The 23,317-nt window shown below is 48.8% G+C and overlaps 2 protein-coding genes across 2 annotated transcripts; one reads left to right on the forward strand and one right to left on the reverse strand.

Moving 5' to 3' along the window:
* Positions 1-843: 843 nt before the first annotated feature.
* On the forward strand, positions 844-21,148 carry Nost (Nostrin). The gene is made up of 9 exons (XM_076422811.1): positions 844-11,429; positions 12,425-13,018; positions 17,695-17,783; positions 17,884-17,963; positions 18,130-18,254; positions 18,560-19,030; positions 19,169-19,498; positions 19,585-19,737; positions 19,882-21,148. The coding sequence occupies exons 1-9, from the start codon at positions 10,449-10,451 to the stop codon at positions 20,308-20,310; spliced, it is 3,252 nt and encodes a 1,083-aa protein (XP_076278926.1). The 5' UTR covers positions 844-10,448; the 3' UTR covers positions 20,311-21,148.
* LOC143208394 (phospholipase A1) lies at positions 20,805-23,171 on the reverse strand. The gene is made up of 6 exons (XM_076422823.1): positions 22,423-23,171; positions 22,244-22,347; positions 21,840-22,147; positions 21,655-21,750; positions 21,332-21,577; positions 20,805-21,230 (listed from the first exon to the last, which is right to left on the reverse strand). Exons 1-6 carry the CDS (start codon positions 22,912-22,914, stop codon positions 21,151-21,153), a joined length of 1,326 nt encoding a protein of 441 aa, XP_076278938.1. The 5' UTR covers positions 22,915-23,171; the 3' UTR covers positions 20,805-21,150.
* Between the last annotated feature and the right edge of the window lie 146 nt (positions 23,172-23,317).

The following is a 23,317-nucleotide window of genomic DNA, read 5'->3' on the forward strand; positions in this document are numbered from 1 at the left end:
GAGAGAGAGAGAGAGAGAGAACGCGAGAAAAAGAGAGACAACGTGGTTGCAAGAGGGGAAAAGGAGGGCGAAAAGAGAGAGCCTTTGCGTTAGATTGTAGGTCAACGCGGTATGGGGTGGTGGGGTGTTGAGGAGGAAGAGGGGAAGAGAAAGAAAGGAAGAAAGAAAGAGCGGGAGCGAGAGCGAGGAAGAGAACCGTACCTTTCTTGCCGTAACCGTGGCCATAAACTAACAGGACATGCACACGGTGTATCAGTCTGTTTCTTTCGCAGCTTTGACTCGTCCGGTATCGTCCGGTATCGTCCCGTCTCGTCCCGTTCTCGTCTGGTGCAGTCCAGTTCCATCTTGTCCCAAGTTGTCCTGTCCTGTCAGTCGCGTGCACGACTCTTTACGCGCGAGACAACTCGACGGTTTTTCCGGTTCGCCGTGATCGCGTCGATCGTTTCGATTGTTTCGATCGTGTGCCGATCACCCGGAAACGCTGTGACGTTCTCGGTGTTTTGTCGGGGGTTCTAGTTCGTTCGTTGGTGCTCGGCGATCGAGAAGTTCTCGGTGTTTTCGGAGTTATCGTAGCTCGCGGGCAGCAGAGCAGAAGCAGGAGCGCAAGTGCACCCCTGCGGGCGCGCATGTGCGTGCACTCGTGCACGCGTGCAACCGCGTTCGACAGGGCTCGACGGATGTCGCGGTTCGGAGCCGTGGCCAAAATAACGGCGACCGACGATCGACGATGATGCAGTCGTGAGAGAGTGCAACGCGTTCTCTGCAACTTGTTGCTGTGTCGGGATTAACACGCCATGTCGACCAGTTCGCTGTTTTACAAGGACAAGTACGCGGTGAGTAGCAACTGAGGTCCTACAGCCTTCTCCTGATCTACGCGTCAATCTCGTCGATTCATTTATCGCGCGGCAAACTGCTGCGATCATTTCCCCAATGTTTTTCTAGCTCGCATAGTTGTTAATCGACAACGTACCATCTAATTTGTCGTCTATACGGGTTATCGGATGTACGACCCACTTCTGTAAAAATTGTCGAGCGAAAACACGTTACACACGCATCAGCGCGTGCGTGTAAATATTTTCACACGATTTGTACGCTTTCTCGATCGTCTTGGTCGTCGTCTCGCGTCGTTGGCTCTACGTTCGGGACGATATCGAGATGACAAAATTCCAGATGCAGTTTCAGGGAACAGGATTACCAAAGTCCTTTCCCGATCAAACGAGCGTTAACTCTCGTTAACGAAGAAATGGTAACAGTCTAATCTGATTAACAAGAAACGAAGACCCATCGTTCGCCTGGCTTCTATCTACGTACACGAGTCACGTTGTTTCTCAACGCGTTGATCTAGCCTTTTCGGTACCTGATAACATAACAAAAAATAGAGGCGCAGGGCGTTCACGATGTTTGCGCGATGACGCGTCATCGCCTCGCCTCGGCGATGAACAATTATCCGCGAATGACTGCGTAGGTACTTATAGATGGATAATGACTGCGTTTCCGTGCGTTCTATGGAACAACGCGATCATCTCACACGGTCGAAAGCCGCATCGCAAATGGTGTGGGTGTATTATACATAAAAGGAGATTCGTTACAAGGTTTCGATGGCATCCCGTCGGCTTCTGTTCTTTCGAGAGCATTTTCTAGCCGCGATGCGCCTCGCGAAAATACTTTTCTCGCTTTGAAATCATCCGCGCGTGTCGATCGATGTTATCTCGGACTCGCGAAAGAAAATAAGTTCGAAAGAGTACGAGCGAATCCTGGGTTTCTCATTTTCTGAATTAGTTCTCGAAATGATTTATCTCGTTAGTTCTGGTTTCGATTCTGGTTCTGGCTCTGGCTTGCCTTCGCTTTCGCGTTGGCGAATCGGTTCTGTTCTACCTTCGGAGATCGTCTCGAGGTCGCGACAAGGAGGGAGAAAGAGAGACACAGACCTGGTACCGGTGTGTTATAGTATAGTTAATAGTTAGCGAAACGCAACGAAGACGATCGGCATTGAAGTTTATTTATCGAGCGATCGATAAATCGCATCGTTGCTCGACTTATTCTTGCCGCTCGATTCAAAAAGAACTTCTTATCTCGGACGCCGCGCCGCGTCGATACGTGCTATTATATTACGTACCGATTGGAAAAAGTACCTGTTATCTCGCGTTGGGTCATCGTATCGCGATGATTCAGATCCTCTATCGGCGTTTCCGTTTGTTTCGCGTATCGCGGTGAACATCTCGATTGCAATTCTTAATCATAAATTCCATTTCAACATTGCCCAACTCTGTTCGGTTAAGGCTTGCACCCGGAAGAGGTGCTCTTTGCGAACCGTGATGCTTAATTCTGTCTTGTTAATTCGTGGGGATGCGGCGAAAACCGTGACGATGTCCACGTCCGTGTCCACAGCTCTTAACGATCATAATTAGGAGAGGATCTGTGCGATAAACGATGTTCGCGCAGCGAGATCTTCTTCTCGAGTTCTTCGACAAGTTGAAGCTTGTGACTTGAAGCAAATGCCAAGGGTTTGAGTCCGCATATGGTACATGAAAGAAGAAGAAGAATAAATGAAACGCGTAAATGAAAAAATAAGTAATTGTAACCATCTATGCTATTTAACTTCTGATAAGATATAGCAGCACCAGCATTTTTTAACCGACTTCGAAAAATGAGGAGGTTACTCAATTCGATCTGTATGTGTCTTTCCTTTTTTTCGCTTTTTATTCTATGTATGTTCACCGATTATGCCGAGATGGATGGACCAATCAGGACGAAACCTTCTGCATTTTGTAGGCTATGTCTTTCGACTGGTCCCTTGAAAACTTTTGCAATTTTTCATTCTTTGCGGTTTTTATTGCAAATAACCAAGAAGACCGAAAAACCATCCTACGGTGTTCTACAAATTCTGCTCGTTCCACTAAAAAGTGGGAAACAAAAAAATTTTATAAAAGAAAATTAAACCAACTTCGAAAAAACGCACTAAAAAGTATGAAATAATTTCCATTTCATCTATGTGAATACACACGAACTTAAAATACAATCTTTTCGGAGGCGGCGCAAAATTGAAAATTTTCCAAATGACAGATGTTGCTGATTATGATTTCATTGGAATATGGTTAACTTGGAAATCAGCAGGTGGGAAGAGAAGATACATTAATATTAATATGTGAAAGCATGTAGAAGAATTTAAGGATTTTCGTAATTTCCAGTGTCGAAAATTTTCAATTTTGCGCTGCCTCCGAAAAGATTGTATTGCCTTTAAGTTCGTGTGCATTCACATAAATGAAATGGAAATTATTTCATACTTTTTAGTGCATTTTTTTAGTGCGTTTCTTGACAGAAGTGTGGGAATAAACTGTAGAAAACTGCGAATGGTGGAGGCGCGGAATATCGAGACAGATGATCCTTGCAAAAGATGTAAAATTATTCCGTAAAAAAATCATAATAAAGATGCTTTCATTTTACGCAAAATTCTGAAACAGAATTTTTTTTACCACTGACGTGGAAAGATGTTGTTGCAACGAACTTCACGATTCCATTAAGAGCAGAATAAAGAGCCGGAAGAGCCGGAAAGAGTGGGAGGATACCGTGAGTTTGAGCAATCGTCGCCGACAGAGATAACGATACCGGGAAGGTGGACCTGGAAATCGAAACGATACTCGACCTCGTTGTTACATCGTCCCGAGATCACGGTAAAGACTTTTCTACTCCGTTACGTAATTATCGGCGGAGTTCGAGGGAAAGAGGAGAATGGGGAAGAGAAGAAGAAGGAAAGGAGGATCGGTGACGGAGAAAGAAGGCTGTTGCACGAGCGGAGAGTGGCCGCAGCGGCAGGTTGCTGGGTGTAACGTCTAAGGTGCAACGCGTTTGTATCGTATAATAGTTTGCAACGCGGGCGAATATGCTACATCGATATTTAAATATCGTAAGAGCGGCTGCGGAGCGGCTTCGAGATTCTGGCGAGCGGATTGGTTCGAGCTGTGCCATTCGGGCCGTAACGTAGGCCCGCAAGCCCGTAAGCCCGTCTGCAGAAAGGCCTTCGGGGGTGAAAGTGTTACGTCATAGACACGCATCTTATTATGTCGGGCAGCCGTCCACGACTCATGCAGCATCGTGAAACGGGTTCTACTCCCACGGGCCGAGGAGCAAGCAACAAAACAACCGAACTCGACCAAAAGCTTGCGCGTCGCTCTGTTCTGGCACGTTTCGGTAGTTCGCATCTTTCCACGAGAGCTCTTCTAACATCTACGACCTATGATACGGTGCAGAGAAGCACCAGCCTGTTTACTTTGCAAACTAGCGAATGACGGTTATGTTCACGTTTACTGCTTCGTCTCGTGGAACAGACTATAGCGATGAAATTTTGTTCTGACCGCGTAACCGATCGTAGAGTGGTATTTTGATGTTCAAATGCGTCCTACAAAGACACCGTCGTTCGTTCGATGGGCACGGGAATTATTATTAAATACACAGAGTATCAGTTCGAAGGATCGCGCTACGTTATGTTCGCTGTATTCGTTGTTCGCAGCTCGAGCGCGTCGCGAAAAAGCCTCGTTCCGGTTGACGAGCCGTTTCCGGTTGATCCTCGTCGCTGTATCATTACCAACCAGACCGCTACACTATGAACCCATATCGATTCGTATGCGATACGCGTGTCACCGTTGATTATACGTGTTCCGAGGCACCGTATACTTACGGTAATACGGTTCGTATTGTTACAGCATATGGCACGGATTTCGTTAGTTCTTACGCGTCGTACGTCACTTCAGAAAGTCCGCACCGATTTCGATCGAAACACCGATACCCGATCTACAATCGATTCGTTGCTTCTTCGAGCGACGAGCCTATATCTTCTTTTATCTACGTTCTACGGTTGTGTTGGTCTCTTTATAGGGAAAGATCGTAAAATCGTCGACCGGCGTTCGCCAGCGACGCTCGCCAAGAAATGCGCAGAGGAATTATCGTCAGGTATTCCGCGACACACCCGTGGCAAAATATCGCGCGTAACCGGTAACGTACACGCGGCACTCGTAACTCGTAACTCGTAACCCACCATTATACATAGACGAAACGTTCTTCTCCGGTTTCGCGCGACTATGCTCTCTGTACTCGACCGATGGAAATCGGAGCAACCAAAGAAAGAGCAGAAGTAGAGAGAGAGAGAGAGAGAAAAGGTTTCCAGGTTTCCACGCATCGATGATCGGCGATCGGTTCCGTTTCAGGAAGAGAGCGATGGCCGTTGTCCCGTCTTTCTTCTTGAACATTTTCCACAGTTGTTTTCGTCGTTCGCGTTGATTCGTTCGAACGTTTACGGCGAGTTTACGGTCGGTCATGCATTAGTTTCGCGTGTTTCTTCGCACAGCACGCAGAAACGGCTTCAGGAGAAAGTAAGAGTACACGGCTGTAACGTGGCGATCAAAATCGCCGGCGTTCGAACATCCTTTTTGCGATGCTCGAGTTTCAGCGAACGTGTCACCGCCACGGGGAATAAGATCGAGCGTCGTGGATCGGACAGGAAATCGTGGATCGCGGATGACGAATCGCGTCGAGATCGAGGAAGTTCGATGATGCGGGACCAGAGAATCCTTTTACTCGAACACGTTATCGATTCGCTAACGAGATCGACGTTTCCGGTCCGTGTACAAAATTTCGCAATTTTTGGTCGACGAGAACGTCGCGTCGGATAACATAATGGATTATCCGATAAGAGAGAAACATGACTGTGAAACGAGCGATTGTTATACGTAGATTATCAGTCAGAAATTCGGTCTGGACTCCGAATCACGGTCTCGCGCGTATTAGTCCTCGCTAGCTGTCGCGATACTCCACGTTGTTGGAAGAATTTACTGGTTCGACCGAGATGATGCTTGGCCCCGCGTGCCACGTACATTTCGAGAAACGTGTTGCCCCGAGATCGAACGCAAGTAGCTGTCGCCCAATAGCAATTGGATAGAGGGAGTGTTACCACTTGGCACGATGCGTCCGAGATGTCATTGGTTTCCTGGATACGTTCGTTCGAAAGTCTTCCGAGATCCTGCTGCGCCCGTAGTTGTAAGTATTCGGGTTTGATTGTGTGCATATGGTGTCAGCTACTGCGCTTGCTACGTATGCTACGTTTATTGCGCGCACCGCGCATCTGGTTCACGTCCCGTCCACAAAAACCGGATGCAAAACACGTGCTCGAACGACTCGAAGACCGAGTCGACTACCGCGTGGCTCGTCGACGATTACAAGTTCATTTTTCTCGCGATATGATATTTGAGTGAACTCAATTTCCATAAGATATAGACGAAGCTCAGACATGGAGTACCACTATTGCCTCGCGGTAATCGATGACTCACGCTGTCCCGCCGCGACGTCGTGCTTGTCACACAAATATTAAAGAACACTCGAGACAGCACGATCGAGGCAGTTGTCGATCGCGTCGAGGACTCCTCACAATCGCAACACGCCAATGTCCAATATCTGGACATGGCTTTAGGATTGTAGGAGGGCGAGACACGAACGGGGACAAGAACAGGAACAGGAACAGGAACGGCTAAATATCGGAGTCAGTTCGAAGAAGAAACGACTTGAATCGCTTCGAGTCGGTTCGAATCGAGATCGTTCGACGCGGGAACGATAAAAAGGGAGACGACCGTATTTTCTATAACGGGTAGGTAGTGGGTCAACGAGGTAACAGAACAAGCCGTCCATGGCTGGAGGCAAGGTTCGACACCGGATAAGCGTGCACCGTACTTCCGTCGCTACGGTTCCCTTCTCCGTCTCCCGTTCTCCGTCTCTCTGCCTCTCTGCCTCCCTACCTCTCTCCCTTTTGTCCACGAAGTCACGCGTGTTTCATTCACCTCGGCTGTCCCTAGAAAGGATTCGCGTTTCTTCGAGCACACTGCCTCCGTGCTCGTCGTATTTACGTGGTCGTTACGTCGCGCACCTTGCGAGGAATACTTAGCGGAAGAACTGTATCGATCAAAATTGCTTGTTTCTCTCGATCAAGTAGACCAGGGGTCGGCAAACTTCTTTTGGGAAGGGCTAGAACGTGAAATTTTTAGGCTAGGGGGCCGGGTAGCAAACTCGAAGATATTTACATGGCTAGCTAATTCTACTCGTAGAGCAACGAAAAAAACCAGGTTCAAAATTTCTCTATTAGGAAGTGATATTTTTACATAATGTTTTTTATTTTACGTAATTTGATTCATTTTTTCGTGTCCATTTACCTCGCGGGTCTGATTAAAAGCAGGCGGCGCGGCGGGCCGGATTTGACCCGCGGGCCGTAGTTTGCCGATCCCTGAAGTAGACCACGGAATACCATCCGCAAACGAGACAGTCGGACACTTTCCGGTGGGCCAGCTCTTATGCGCTTGTCTCCCTTTTCCGCATTTAATCTGCCATTGAGATTCGAATGCTTCGCATACGTTCCCTTCCCCATTGATCAGTTGTATACGAAATAGCGAATCGATATTCCGAAAGTACGGTCTAGTATCGTCCGCGTCTCATGAGAGGATACTCGGAACGAAAGCGAAAGGAGTTCGCAAAGAAACCGTCTGATTGATCAGACGCAGACAGCCGAGTCACACGCATCTTTGCTATTCGTTGAGAAGATTGCCACGGTACATCAGACGTAGTTCTGTGCAGTTCCGGGTTTCATCTCATGAGAGACGGACGGTACATCCCGGTGAACAGTTGATTGGACAATTCGAACGCACTGGCGCTTTTACTCGCAGCGATGGTATTTCCGTTTTATCGGTAACAGGGCCGGTAGTTACGTAAAGAAATGTGGGACCGTGCTCGCTTGGAGTACAGTGCGAGAATTTCCACCTTCCGTGGACGATAAGCAGCCCGCTTAGCGCGGCGGAAGAGCGAGAGGAAGAGAGAAAGAGAGAAAGAAAGCGACGTTATCGCTAGACACTAGACAGTCATATTTTACGTTTCGGAGACGGGGAAATTTATGATGCTCGCGTCGACGCATCGCGTGGCTTATTCGCCGAAAATCGAGCAAGGTCAACAACCGTCCTGAAGAGCGTACGCGTCGCACGGCAAATAGGCAAAAATGGATTTCATCGCGCGACCTCTCGGTTCGATGCATCTTCGATAAGATCGATGTGCTGAGAAAGTCTGAAATGTATCACGTGGCGAGAACCACAGGCTGGAAAAAGAATTGAATTATTCGTGAAAGCGGATACGCGCGATCGAAATTAGAACGAAACACGATTTCCCGAAAAACAATCGAGTTAAGCCGTGTCGCGTCGCGTCGCGTCGACTAGGCAGGATCGTTTATAGCGTCATGCTCTCGTTCCGATCGGTTCCGATCGTTCCGAGCGGAAATTGACCGTTGATCGTAGGTTCTCGCGTCGGGTCTCGACAATTTCGGTTGGGCAAGCGAACCGGGTAAACGGCTCGTTAACCGGTCGTAAAAATCGCCCGTGCAAGTTTGAGAAACGCAGTCGCGCGAGCAGTTGCAGTTGCCTATCGATGTTACGTCGCGTCGCGTCGGAGCAGCCCGCGCGCGTTGTGCGCTGCGCGCTGGGGTATGGTGCGATGTGGTGCGGTAAAGTGGTGTATGTACCATGCACCATGTTTCGGTAACGCGAGTGTCGCGCGCGCGTAACCAAGCTAAATATAATCTCGAAACAAAACGAACAACCTCCCGCCTAGAAACGCGTTTGTCGCTCAAACTATCCGCTTCTGGTCGCATTCGCTTCGGAGCGTTACGCTCTAAACGCGCATGACGTTTCCGACCGCGAGAGAGGTCCGGCCCGCGCCCATTCCCGCAACTCGCAACAGTGCACCGCTCTGGATGCATCGTTGTTCGCGTGTTCCTGTGCTCTCCTCTCCTCATCGTCGCTGACGGATCGTCGAGGAGCGGTGTGCCGCGTATCGTGACCAATCGTGTCCTCTCTCGAAATTGCGCGAAAATCGCGAGGTTTCTCGATTTTCCGGTATCGTTGCCTGTGTTCCGTTCGCTTGGTGAACACACGTTCCATTCTGGGGAAGAAACGCGGTTTCAGCGAAGACGTGATCGTAGAAGTGGCACAATGGAGCGTCGTTTCGACTGTTCTCGCGATGCAGCCGATTGTTCGCGACAAAAGGAATACGCGCCGCGAAATGTTCGTCCCGCAGAGTATTCGCGGCAGTAGGACAAACCTGTGTGTCGACGTCAAGACGCCACGCGCGAATACGTTCCGATTTTGTAGCAGCGTGTAGTGGAACGCGTTCAAACTGTTCAAACCGCTCCGCGGAGAATCGCGTATAGATACGCATGCCACGAGTTAAGCGCCGCTTAACCGTTTCGTAAGGAAGATTTACAATCTATTATTAGAACGGTACCTGCCGTTCGCGCGATTCAATTTTCACGCGAATCCGAGTAGCGTTTTATTTTTGTCGAGGCGCGAGGAACACGGTGCACCGTTTTCATCGTTTGCACAGTTTGCGCGGTTGTGCAACACGTGTGTGTGTGTGTGTGCGCGCAACATAATACGGATATAATTGTTTGACCGACGCTGTTGTATAATACACCGCTTCCAGCGTAAATCCAGTCGCGGCTGGAACGTCGTCGCACGAGCATCACGGTTCACGTAGCGTCCCGTCGCGGAGGTGTGTTTTTGCGGATATTTCTCGTTCCCCTAGTTTCCCCCCTCAGCCTCCGAAAATCGGGAACTTCGTCGTGGCGCGATCCGTCTCGCGCGCCAGCGCGGCCGCGCATCGATCGACCTTGAAACACGGTCTCGTTGGCGAGGATCACGATCTCGCGCGATCGATCCGGATCGCGATCTCAACGCTCTACACGGTGGTCCTCGCGACGCGTCGAGTCACGATTCGCAAGGTCGTCCGATGCTCCGCGAATCGTTTCGAATCGGCGTGGGCTGTAATCGGTCGACGAATGAGTCGGCAACGTTGACGGCGCGACTGCGCGCAACCGGCACAGAGAACGTGGAAAACCAATAAATCGCGAAATTGGCATGGCAGAGGCGAGCGACAGCCGCAGGTGCGTGGCGACGTGCGTGCTCGAAAGCGACTGACCGGAGCTGAAACGGTGAACGATCAGTGTCGTAGCCGTACTTACGAACTTCGTCTAACGAGCTTCGAATCGTTTGGACGCGTCGTATGTTACGCGACACCTTGGAATTCGTCGTTGGACGCGTAACTTTCGCCGATGTTTCGAAACAGAAGCGGGGAGATCGTCGCGGCCGGCGATGCTCGCACAACGACAACAGAAATGTCATTGACCGTCACCCACCGTGGAACATTTACAAATTCGATACTCGCTGGTGAATCGGCCGACTTTCCGTGCTCGTGCAGATAGACAGGATATACGCGCTTCGGTCTCGTTATCGGTCGCTATCGCGCGAACGGCGAACGCGTAAACGTTAAGACGTCGCGTCATTCGGGCCGAGTTTCTGTCGCGGACGACGTTCGAACGTGTGAATCGCTATGCGGTGAAGCGAATTGAACCACGAGGGAAGCGGAGAAACATGGAAGAAGTGAGACACGCGTGGGCCTCCCTGAAATCGGCTAGAAAACTGTCGACGTCGTCGTCGAACGCGAATGTTTGCAACGACAGCAACTCGACGACGATTTGGTACGACGCCCCGGCGCCGGTGATAGTCCACTGTCGAGACTTCTGCGACGAGAATCGAGGTATCGGGACGCTGATCGAAGAACGATCGATAGTGTCCGCGAACGACATCGACCAACCAGTGCCACCGACGAGTCCCTCGGGAGATCGCGGAAAGACGACCGTTTGCCAACGGGAAAAACGGCACAGAAACACCGTAGAACTGACCGCGGTCGCGTCGGTGAAGACCGGCGAAGACGGTGTGCCGACGATCAGCTTCAGTTTTCTGCACACCGATGAGAAACCTCTAGCTTCAGACTCAAACGCGTTAACGACTGTGCCTTCGGGCGTGGCTGACAACGCGGACCAAACGGACAACGACTCGTCCCCGCCGTATCAACTCTACGACGTTCCCAGGAATTCGTACGTTCGCCAGGAAATCGAAACCGAGAGCGAAACCACGAAAACCGAAATCGAGAAAGCCGTAAAAAGTCCACAGGACGAAGCGGAAGCGACCAGCGAAGCTAATGGGATTCAGGGCATGACCCAAGAAGAATTCAACGAGAAATTGACGAAAGGAGTGGTGTCGCAAGACGATTCCGCCGATTCTGTCGATTCTGTCGATTCTGTCGACTCTGTCGATCGACCGGTCCCACCAGTGAAAACGAACAGACGAACGGCCGTGAAAATCGATCCACCCGACGACAGCAACAAGGTCGACCGAAACAATCGCGCGAAGCGGTCGGTCAGATCGTTGAAATCTGGCCGGAAGAGCTACGGCACGGAGGACAACGAGGAGTACGACGCAGGGATCGCCTCGATGTCCGGATCCTACTCGGATCCCGAGTGCTCGAACGACGCTCTGTCCGGCGTGTCTCGCCGGATCCGGCGATCCAAGGTAGCTAAAGATACGTGTGGCGAGGTCTCTTCCCGAGCAACGTTCGTCGAACAGGCTCGCGTCGAACACGATCTCGAACAGGGCTTGAAATCGAACGGAATCGTTATTCCGCTAACTATTGTGAACTACCGAAATTTCCAAGTATCATGGAGTCTCGCGTAATCTATCGAATAGCCTTTAATCCCTCAGGAACGACGCGTCGACATCGTACTGATTCTGACAAGGAGAAGGCACGGTCATGGGGTCTCAGATTTTCTCGAAACTTTACATACTGGTAGATTTTGTTCTCCTGTTTGTGAAAGATAGCATTATAGGGTCAAATACTCAATAACTTTTGAGATATTTACAATTGAAATTTCATTACAGTTTCGTATAGTTAAGTACAGTTTCGATTGAAGATATTGTTAAGTGGCAAACGGTGTGGTGGTAACGTACTAGGTTCATACTAGGAGGAAGGCCAGGGTTCAAATCTCTTGTGTTCTTTTTCCTTGTTTTTCTTTTCAGTTTATTTATTTATTACATTTCATTTCTAATGCTATATTTTCATAAACAGGAGAACGAAATCTACCAGTATGTAAAGTTTCGAGAAAATCTGAGACCCCATGATCGTGCTTTCTCCTTGTGAGAAGTTTTTCAAAATTGATTACAGATGATCGGATTATTGAGTGCGATGTGCTGTCATGCATTATCTTTCGCTTTGCCGAATTCGCAAGTAGCTAGGGGAAATATCAAAAAGTCTGAATGATCGAGAGAGATTATTGTAAGATCTGTAACATGATGCAACGCCGATCATACAGAAGCAAACTGACAATCCGTCGTCGTTCCTGAAGGATTAAATCGAAATAGAAAATGATTGAAAATTTGGGTTTTTCGGAATAAAGGTTCTTGATATGTACTAGTGTTTTGCGGTGATGTGACACACGGTGTATCAGTTTTCGAGCCCTGTTTTTGGACGTCGTCGACCGTTTCGAGTACATGTTTGCGCGCGTCCGTAGTTGCAGAAGCATCGGTTGGGGAAGGCGTGGGACAAAATGAGGAGTTGGCTGCGCGACGAAACCACCAGGATCAACGAGGTGGTGAACAAGCACGCGAGACTGCAGGCGGTCGGGGCCCTCGCCGCAGAGGCCGGGCCACCGCCGAGCGTGTCTAGCATCTCGACCATCCCTAACATCCCTAACATCCCTAACATCACTAATATCCCGAGCATCTCGAGCAGCAAGTGCGCGTCCTACGACCTGACCAAGGCGACGGCGAGGGACACGGGCTCGCTCACCAGGGTCGAAGAGTTCGGTATGGCCGCCACCGTATCCGAGGAAGTAATCATTGCTTGCTCTCCCGAAAGCGGAGCAAGTTCGAGAAAAGTGTTGGGCAGTGCCGAAGATCTGTTGGACGGTTCGGGCCCGGTCTCTGTTCGCGCGTCCAGGCCGTGCTCCGACGCGGAAAATGAGGAGGCGGACGACGAGGCCGCCGAGACCGTCGAGACCAAAGATCGCGCTCGAAAAGTCGGCCCGATTAAGAGGAGAATGCTGGGGTCAATCAGAGGGTTAATGGCCTCCACTCATCTGCTTCACGTTCACGAGACCGAAGAGGTATATCATCATCGTTCTACTTCGTTCCGAATCGCGAATTGGCACCCGCAATTGCGTACAATTACGCGTCAACCGTCTCTCGCTCTCTCGATCGAATCTCTCTCTCTTTTCCCAGGACCCGTCGCGACCCGAAATTTCCACGATCGTACGCGCTTTCGGTTCTCTCTTCTCTCTCAAAACCCGCTGGAACCGTACTCGTTTGTGCCTCGGGGTCCGGTAAACGTAAATACTGTTTCGAGCAACTATCAAAGCATGGAAAGTGTGGGAAAGTTGGGCGGAGAAAATAACCGACTTTGTTTCGCGTGCGCTCGTCCGCGAGTGTTCCTATGCTCGTACTAGTGTAGGTAGCAGGTACAACGAGCGACGACGCTTCTCCGTGTTTCTCCGTCGATCGAAAGATACCGGCGCGGCGCGGCGCGGCGGCTCTCGTTGCACTTTGATCGTGGCTGGCGATGCTGCGCGTTCTCCAATCGGAAAACCGGTGAAGGATGCACGCACGATAGAGTCGATCCGGCTACAGGATCGAGTCGTAAATTCGAAATCGCTTGAATCTAACGTGCCGAATACTGCTTTCGCTCCGCGAAAAGGCTATCGGCCTCTCGGAAACGCGTAGAGTTTTCGCTTTTTGCGACGGTCCGCGTCTCTCTAGAAAGCCACGCGAATTCTGGCTGTGTTTTCGTTGCGCATTCGTTGCGTCCGTCGAGTATCGAGCCAGGGACTTTCCTCGCGAGTTAATCTCTCTCTCTCGAGTTGTCGAAGAACGCGCGTAAAAACGCAAAATTCATGTACAATGGAAAGCGCTGGTAACGTGAAACGTACGTGTACAGCCGCGGTGATAGTACCCGGCGACCTCTGCGATTTCACCGTGTCGCGTGAACCCGACTAGAGGAAGTCGGGGAAGTTGGTCGAATCGTGTCGTGTCGAGTCGAGCCGACTCGAGCAAGGTAAAAGGGAAAGGAAGAGTCGCAGCTGTTCTATCCCGACACTGCTTTCCGAAACCATTGACTTTCGTCGCATCCGAAAATTCTTACAGTTACGACAGTTTTGAACGGTTACTTTTGGCACTGTTTCGCGACTATGTCTGGTTCACGTTTCTAGGCGTCGACCAGTTTCGATCATTCACGCGACAAGTTGAACGACCGAATCCCTGTTGGCTCGGCCAACTTGATTTTCGAAACGTGAACGAACGCAAGAACTTGTCCCGAAAACTGCCTCGCCGAGGTCAAGTTTACGCGGCTCGTTGCAAACTTTCTTTTCGCTCGTTGTTCGATTGCGCGCCAGCCAGGAAACGTTTATCGGAGATCCTCTCGCTCGCAATCTCGTCGATCACGGCAAACTCGAAGGACATTGACGCTCGAGCGTAGGAGGAAGATCCGTGCAATGTGCTATGCGCCACCTGTTGCGCGCTGTTTGCCAGCCATTTGTTTCGCGACCATGGACCGTCACGTCGCGTCGCCACGTGTCGATTAACCTTTAGGTCGCAATCTGTAGTCGATACAGATCCCGTGTATCCAGCCCCCTCTGCTTTGCACCGCGAACGATCGTTTCTTTTATCGTTTGCGCAATCACGAATGTCGTAAACAAGATTTTTTTCTGCTTGCGAGATTCGCGCACGCGCTCGTTCCTATCGTTTATCTGGTACACGTTTAATCGCGAAACGCACCGATGGAGCGTGCCGCGCGCGAAGCGTGCGGTTCTTTGTTCGTTACGGGGACTGGAAGCGATTTCTTTCGGCAATCCTTCGAATTCGTTAGGAGTCGAATGGCGAACGTGCTCGATCACCTTCGGTTGGGTTCGAATTTTACGAAAGTCGAACCGGGGGAGAAGGCATGTCGATTTGAGCGTGACACCAGAGCGGTGCTGTGTGCGTCGTGCGTGTGACCAATGACATTTTCGAATACGTTTCCCTGGATCCGGTTGTCCCCCGACAAAAATATGAAATATCTCACGTTCGAGGAACAGAGCGTAACGCGTGTCGCGTAACTCGTAGAAATCCAGATTTCGAGCAGAAGTAAAAACGAACGATTTTTAGTCTACCGGTGCGGCGACCGGTTTAATTACCGAGAATACCGGTTGCCGTTTTCACGTAACAAGCATACATATTTTCAATTAACGTTTCGACCAGTAATTCCTGTCGCGACGAGGACACTTTGCGTTACGAAGGACTTCGATTCAAATCGAGCCGAGCCGAGTCGAGCCGAACTGATCCGACCGAATTACATTCGTTTACGGCTTACGTAGTGTTCCTGATTTCTCAACATTTTTCATTTCTCGATAAATGAGAAATAAGACTATATTTCTCGAGAACTTTTAATAACATAAAAAAATTTTGGAAAACCTATGATATTTGGAATACCGTTGATAATATTTATCGAAAGCGCAAGAAACATTAACTCCATGTTTATTCCTGTCCAATATGTACATTAGGGTGGACCAAAGCTATACTTGGAGAAAATTTTCCAGTATTGTTCCTTTAGGTGAGAAAAAAATTTGCGCAAAGTTTGAGATCGATCGGATAAAATGATGACGTGGCGCACTTAAATTGAGAATTTTGAAAATTGTGAAATTCACCTTAACTATGGAACATATGGTATATCGTTGGATTTGTCTTTTCTTCTGAATAGGAATATAGAATAATTATATGACCTCCTTTAAATAGAAATAACGATGAGCTTGAAATTTCGAAATATGATTTTCAAAAAATTTTTTTATCTTCCCATTATATTTACCTTATTGAACAGTGCAAATTTCTCCTCTGACATTTTTTCGTATAATCACAAGTAACAGAGATATTTAAATATCTACATTATAATGTATGTAGCACATTTTGACTGATAGGGCATACGTATTTGTTCATTTCCGGAGATATGTTATAAAATAAATGAGATTCATAAGAATTTCCCTAGATTTAAATAGAAATACTGTAATTTCTCAAGAAATGAGAAATAACCAATTATAAAGTTTCTCGAGAAGGAACACTAAGCTTACGGTTTCGCTGTCGATTCTCTCTATGCAGGTACACCCTTCTCGCATAGAGAGCTTCTATGTAATAGGATAATTACCCCATGGAGCAATGCATGCCGACACGCTCGACTGTATGCGTTAAAGGTTTCGATCGATCGCGCTATTCTTCGTCGCTTCCACAAAAGTGAAAAGCGTAGCGATCGAGGTTTGTCGATGTTTACGGTGACTATTGACTTTTTCTCAGTCCGAGGATATGATTATCGAACGCAAGAGATTTCGAGGTGTCCGATGTTTGCGCGTTTCCGTCTTTCCAAAGCCTCTATCCGCGTGTCGGCATTGCTCGTTTAATTATAATACGAAATATCTACCGAGCAGAGCTGACTCGCGATGACGTAACACGCGCGTGACAAGAAAAGACACATATGTATAGACTCACGCAATCGTTATTACGTCCCTGCATTACGATGCACGTTTTATCTTATTAACTCACGCCTCCTAAATGTAACCCTGAACCGAAATCATGGATAATAGTCGAAAGCGACTGCTTCGCCCTTCGTCGAACGAGTCAGAAAGTTTGCAAACGTAACGCGTCGAATTGTTCAATTGGAAATCGTCGACTTTGAGTAGTCGATCGATTGTTTTAAAAATAGTGAAGACGACAGGCACGTTCGACGCGCCTATAACAGTTTCACCGCATACAAATTACAAATACGACGACAGTCTCGATTACAAGGAAATCACTGCACGGTCATGTCGGGGATTAAATCGTCGCGGCTGGCGTATCATGATCTCGCACGGTATTTCTCGTGCAGTAGAAAACCGTTTCCACCGTTCGCTCTTATCGATGTTATCGGGAAACCGTTTCTTTATTCCCGAGGATTCCGCGAACTCGGAATCGATCGCGTTCTCTCGCAAGCGTTCGCCTCAAACGAAAGAAACGGATCGTCGTTATCGTGCCGGATCGATGAGTTTCGCTTCGCAGCTCCGACGCTTGGCGAAGGATCCTCGCGCGCTTCCTCGAACAGGATAGGGAAGAGCGATGTGGAAGCGATTCTCGCTGGCGTGACTCGGGGATTTGACACGGGAAAGTAAACGTCTCGCCGATCGGCAGTGCGAACACGTACCGAGAATCGATCCTGCCTTTCTCCGGTCACGACCAAGCTCGAGGCTGTGGAAAAGTTGAATTTTCATTCCCTTGCCTCGGTCAAGATCGCCGTAAATCGAATAACCTATGCTCAAGAGACCGCCCCCCGTCTCTTTGGCGGTCGAACGGAGCGGCTTCGAGCGTAGGAAACGAGCGTAGAGGAGACAGAGATATCGACGCGTGAGAGAAACGGAAGTTCGTACACCGTAAATTTCTCGTTTCCCCGGCGCGGCGGCGCGACGCGACGCTGTGATGCGTCCGGAAGGAGAAGGTGAAGCCCGGCGCGGCGCGGCGCGGCGCGGCGGCACGGTACGGTGCGGCGCGGACGACTCGGCGAAAGAAATCCTCATAATTCATTCGCGGGACATTAGAAATGTTGCATCTCGTGAGCCACGATGCGTGGTTACCGCTATTTTCAACGTTCCCCTTAAGTACCGCGATTATTCAACCGTAGAACGAGCTCTGCGCCTGTCCGGGACTTTCTTGTCGAAAGTGGACAGGCGACGAGAACGGAGGAACACGAGGATGTGCGCGTTATTTATCGATATGTGTTGCTTTCTGGTTGCAGGGAGGGCAAGGCGGGTTCGAGGATGTGCGACGATACGTCAAGCAGGGCGGCGATTTCTGCAAGGAACTTGCGGCTATCCTCCACGAAAGGTAACACCATTCTCGTGTCGTATCGCGTACGCGTACAAACGTGTTCACGACTTGCAAACCTACGCGTGTACGCGTTTCAAAACTATTCCGCGCGTTTCAGGGCGGAGCTGGAAGCAACATACGCCAAAGGACTCTCGAAGCTCAGCAACAAGCTGACGAAAGCGTGCGCGAAGGACCAAGGTACGTGTCGTCGACGATTTTCGCCTCTTGCAATCGAAACGATCGGTGGTTTCCATTGGTCAGGCCTGTGTGCGATGTGTCCACGCGATACCTATATAAAGCCCGGGGATGCAATCAATTTGCATTCGAATAATTGCTCGGTGACCAACGGTGTTTCGTAACTCAGGTGGAAATAGCAGCGGAGGCGTGAACGAGGCATGGAGATGCATCGGCGAGGAAATGGAGGCTGCCGCGGAAGCACACCGGGTATGGAGCATCACGCTTAGTGAGCAGCTCGCCAAACCGATTCGGGTAAGTTTGATTCGATCCTCTCGATATCGCGGGATAATTCGGAGAAGATGTTCGTTCTTGCGTTCTACGGCGATCGAAGCACCGAGACGCGGAGCGAAAACGAGGTCGGTTCTCGGTGGATTTAGCGTTGTTTAGCGCGGCAGGTACGTATCGTTGAGCAAGGAGCTAGAGCTCCGCGCATAGTACAGACGCGTAAAAGTCGCGTAGAATTTTTAAACGTAGGACTACCCTGGACATGTTTGTACCGCCTCTGTAAATCCAAGATCGTAAGAGGAGACGTTAACGAGGCGTTCGGGTATTCGCAGGTGGGAGTAGCGGAGGCTCAGGGCCGCTCAAGGAAGTCGATCGAGAACGCGGTCGACAAAGCTGGAAAATCTCTGCACGAGTGGCGCAACATCGCCGCGAAAAGTAAAAAGCAAAGTTTCGCTTGCGCGCGAGAAAATGAGAGGCTACAGGACCTGGCGAGGTTGCAGTCGATCAGTCAGAGCCAGCAGACCAACAACAAATCGTCGAGCCATCATCATCACATGACGGAGAAAGAGGCGAGCAAGCTCGAAGCAAGGAGGAGAAAGGCCGAGGACTCGTCCCGTAGGACGGACACGGAGTTCTACACGGTGAGCGTGAGAGCCGAGAGAGCCAGGCTCGAGTACGAGAGCACGGTGAGGAAAGGAGCCAAACAGATGGAGCTCCTCGAAGAGGAACGATCCAGCGCGCTCAAGGACCTCGCGAACGTTTACCTGGCGCACCTGCAGGCACTCGCTCCTCGCTTGCAACAGGTGACTGCTCCCACTCTCTTTCTCTCTCTCTCTCTCTCTCTACTCCACTTTTTCATTCGCTTTCACGATCGATCCTCGACCTTGAGCAGACTTTGACACCTCTCTTTTCTTTTTCGTCTCGCGTCTCGCGCCTCGCAGAGCACGGACCGTTTGATTACGCCCGTGCGCAACTGCAACGTGTCCCACGACATTGAGATCCTCAAGAATCTCATACGAAGAGTCGAGAGCAACGACGCCTGCAACTCCGAGCAACTCCTACCCGACTTCTACGCCGAGCACGTTACTCTCGCGATGAACAGAGATCGGCGAAAACAGGCGCTGGTCAGGGTTCTCCATTTGATCAGGCAGGACCTGGAGCGAGAAAGACGTGGCCGCGAAGGTCTCGAAACGCTGCACAGAGCTTTCGTTTCGACGCCCGCGTTCGCCGCCGACGAGAGCACGCAGAACGTCACTGACAAGTTGCATCACGTACGTAGTCTTTTACTTGTTTTTCCTCTTTCCTTCCTGTTGGTTTCGTGCGATCACGTTTGCTACCTTTTCCGTTTTTCCGGCAGATGCGCTCCATGCTGCTATACTTGGAGGCAGCGAGATACAAAGTTGGGGGGACGCTTGCGGAAGTGGAAGGCAGTAAACGAGGCAAGCATCCCTTGGCGGAACATATTCTCGTTTCGAGGGACAAGCAAGGTCTGCAACAGAGCGTCCTTAAGGTGAGCCTCCTGCTGTCTGTTGCAACGTCTATCAGAATACGTTTGTGTTGCTACGAGCTGCTACGAACGCGAAGAGCAGAAGTACATTATATCGTTGTAGAATGGAAGCGTTTAATTAGAAGCGACGTTGACGTAAAATTTCAGGTTCCTTCTTGGGCAAAGAACGAATCGTTTGAGTTTCAAGACGACCAAGACGAGATAGATGTCCATCTCGCGAAGGATCACGAGACCGAGAACCGCGATTGGGCCGACAGGACGGCCGGCGACGGGAATTCCGAGAATCCGCCCGACGAAGACGACTTCAGCGACTTCGACGAGTTTAGCAGCCACTCCGAGGACAATAACAATCAAGAGGTTGACGGTGCCGTCGAGACCACCAGCAAAACCGATGTCACCGCGGCGGAACAGTGCAGGGCGATCTATCAGTACTCCGCGAATCTGAACGACGAGCTCAGTCTAAACCCCGGGGATCTGATAACGGTGCATCAGAAGCAGCCGGACGGCTGGTGGATAGGCGAATGCAGAGGACGGACTGGAATATTTCCAGCCACTTACGTACAAGTTATTCATTGATCTGCCGACGACACGAGATCTTATTCGCTTCGGTTCTCTTCTCTTCTCGATTCCTTGCCCCTCAGTAGCCAACAACCGCCGCTACACGGAGAAAAGAACTTGCAGGGATACGATCCATCGATCCAAGTCGATCGAGACCTACCAAAGCACACTTGAATCTCAAGTGTGACGCGCGTTTCGTTAAACGTCAACCTCGACTGGTTAGAATAACATTTCTACTTAAATCTAGTGTATGTACTGTATATGTAGACTTTGACCACTTTGAAAAGCCGACGCTTGAATCGCAATAAGGGCAAAACATGATACATTACGAGTCCGGTAACGACTACCGATAAAAACGGATACGCGTTGAATACGTGACGAATAACATTATGAAAGTGCCAATGAAAGCATACGCGACGACTATGCGCAACGCACAAGAAAATATTTCGAATACAACGAACTCTTATCGTAATTGCTGTTTTCACGGTCTACGCCTTGTAATATACGATTAATTTATAGTATTAATAGGATATAGGGAATCGCGTCGGCGACACGCCGCTACTTTTACGTTAAAATACAGTTGGTTCGAGTCACTATGCTATAATGTAAACGTACCGGAGGATCGACGGGCAAAGTAAGTGCTTTTTCATTAACTCGGATTTTTTGCGACATCGAAATTTTCCATTCGCTTACGCGCGAGATCGCAACGCACGTGTACACCGTAAGCCGTTTTATTCTCCGAATCTAAATTGTAAATAGCATCTGGAACGAATAATTTAAGCATGGTATGCAACGATCCCCGAAAGTAAAGAGCATTTATTTATAAATAGTTAATACATGTTGATTCAATGATAAATTTTAGTCGTAAATTTCGTTCTCATTGTCCTTCTCCACCTGCGCGATAACTTCCATCGTTTCGACCGCGTGAGTATCGTTAACTGAAAGAAAAGTGTAAAGGCCGTTCAAATCTTCGAGTACTTATGCATACTTAGTAAATCGATCGATGTTTTCTGCGACATATACGAACAACGATACTTACGACAAAATGGTATGGAGTTCGAAGTGGCAACGAAGAATGTTCCACGCTGGGGATAATTGATCGCGTTTATACCCATTTCGGTGCAGGAGTTTCTAGTGCAATGTTCCGCCCCTATCGCCATTAGATTTCGATACGATAAATCCCAGGGATGCGCCCAAAAGGTACAATTATGTTTAACATCGGATATCAAAGACTCCGTCAGATAGATGTACGAACGTCCATGACTGCAGATAGAATTACTGATCGCTGGAAACAACTGGTCGCTTTATCGAGACATTCGGTTCTTGAAAAGCACGGCAAACAATTTCGGAGTTTTTGCTTACCTCGAACAGGAAGCGGTAAATATTGGTAATACGAAGTGTCTATTTTGGTACAGCCGGGTTGACTTTTTCCACCGTTCGGATAGAAATCAGTGTGACCTGATCAAGAAGGAATGTAGCGAAGCACGACTAAACGAGAGATCGTTCAACTATGATAGCTTAATGGCGTAAACCATTGCGATACCGACCTATTGGATCCGGTAAACCCAATCCAATCCGGGAGAGCAATTTGCCATTGGTGTGTATGATATCAACGAACGGTGCATCGGATTTGTGAAGCTTCACGGCTGGATCCGCGTTCTTGAAACAAGGCTGAGCGGGATCGAGTCCTGTTATTCTTTCCACCTTCCATTTACTCTGTTGTTTCTTCAGCTCCTTCGCAGCGAATCCACAAATGTGTGCCCCGAGACTGTGACCCACCAGGTGTAAAGGCCCCCAGCTGTTGCTCTGGGGAATACTTCCGGCGGCCGTCGCATTTTCTATATGTCCTAAAAATCTTCGTCGAAAGAATATAATTATGCTCGGCCAATTTTACGGTCACATGATTATCCGTGATTGAAAAACGTAAAAAAAAAGAAACGAAGCAGCGAACCTTGCAATTTGATATCCCACTACTCTTGTATTAACTGCAGCTTTGTAATAATTCCAAGTATTGCCACCGCTGCTCCAGTCGACGACCACAACGTTCACATCACTCTGAACAGTTTCATACATATATGTTGTGTTATGCAAATTTGATTTCGGAGATAACGTGACGATTCAAAAACTAACCCATTGGAGAAACGATTTCTCCAGATCGTTAATCCACGACTCTTGACCGTGCGATAAAAATCCATGTACAATTATAATCGTTGGACGGTCGACTCGAAAGTCTGTCCACTCTAAACCAAACTGTTTTCCAGTGATCACCTGAACGCGTCGCGGTTGATTCCTCGAAGACAATAAAAACGTGACTTCCAAAGCATGAGTTCCATTTGGTTTGTTCATGAAAAACCACTCCAAAGCTGTCGCGAACGTTTTACCCAACCCAAAACAATCGACTTGCTTCGGCTTGGATTCTCGTGCAGAATCTACGAGACTCGAAGAAGTGGAAATCGTATAAATAAACTCCGACAGATTTCTCGCGTAACCGGACACTGAATTTTTAACTACATTTATCGCGTTTACGTTTCTACCGACACTTCCGTTTATACAATTAAACAGCAGACTATGTGCTGCAAAAACCAAAAAGAGTTTAATCAACACGGTCAGAAAGGATACCATTTTGCTGCAGTACCATTTGGTGCCGAACTCCTGCCGTACGCGGACAAACTACTTTCGTTCATCCAACGATCGTTGATACAAACAAATTTCAAATTTCTTGACCTAACGATAACATCAGAGGTTACATCACCAATTTCAAACGGAATACTTTTTTCAGACTGCTTTCAGTATTGCTGCAACGAATCAATCCGTTTGTTACGTGCTCGAATGGAAACACTACCGTTAGATATAACGAATAATATTTATTCGTTGCGGTAAACAAATGTTTATACTTTATACAATACATCTGTATGAAATGTAAGAAAACGTAATGTAAGGACCGTAAACAAATTTGTATTTTAACTATTCGATGACACCAGAGCAGAACGCGCAATTCTAATTAAACAAAGGCAAATACATTAAA

The sequence above is a fragment of the Lasioglossum baleicum genome, chromosome 4, assembly GCF_051020765.1.
Source record: "Lasioglossum baleicum chromosome 4, iyLasBale1, whole genome shotgun sequence".
Classification (NCBI taxonomy): domain Eukaryota; kingdom Metazoa; phylum Arthropoda; class Insecta; order Hymenoptera; family Halictidae; genus Lasioglossum; species Lasioglossum baleicum.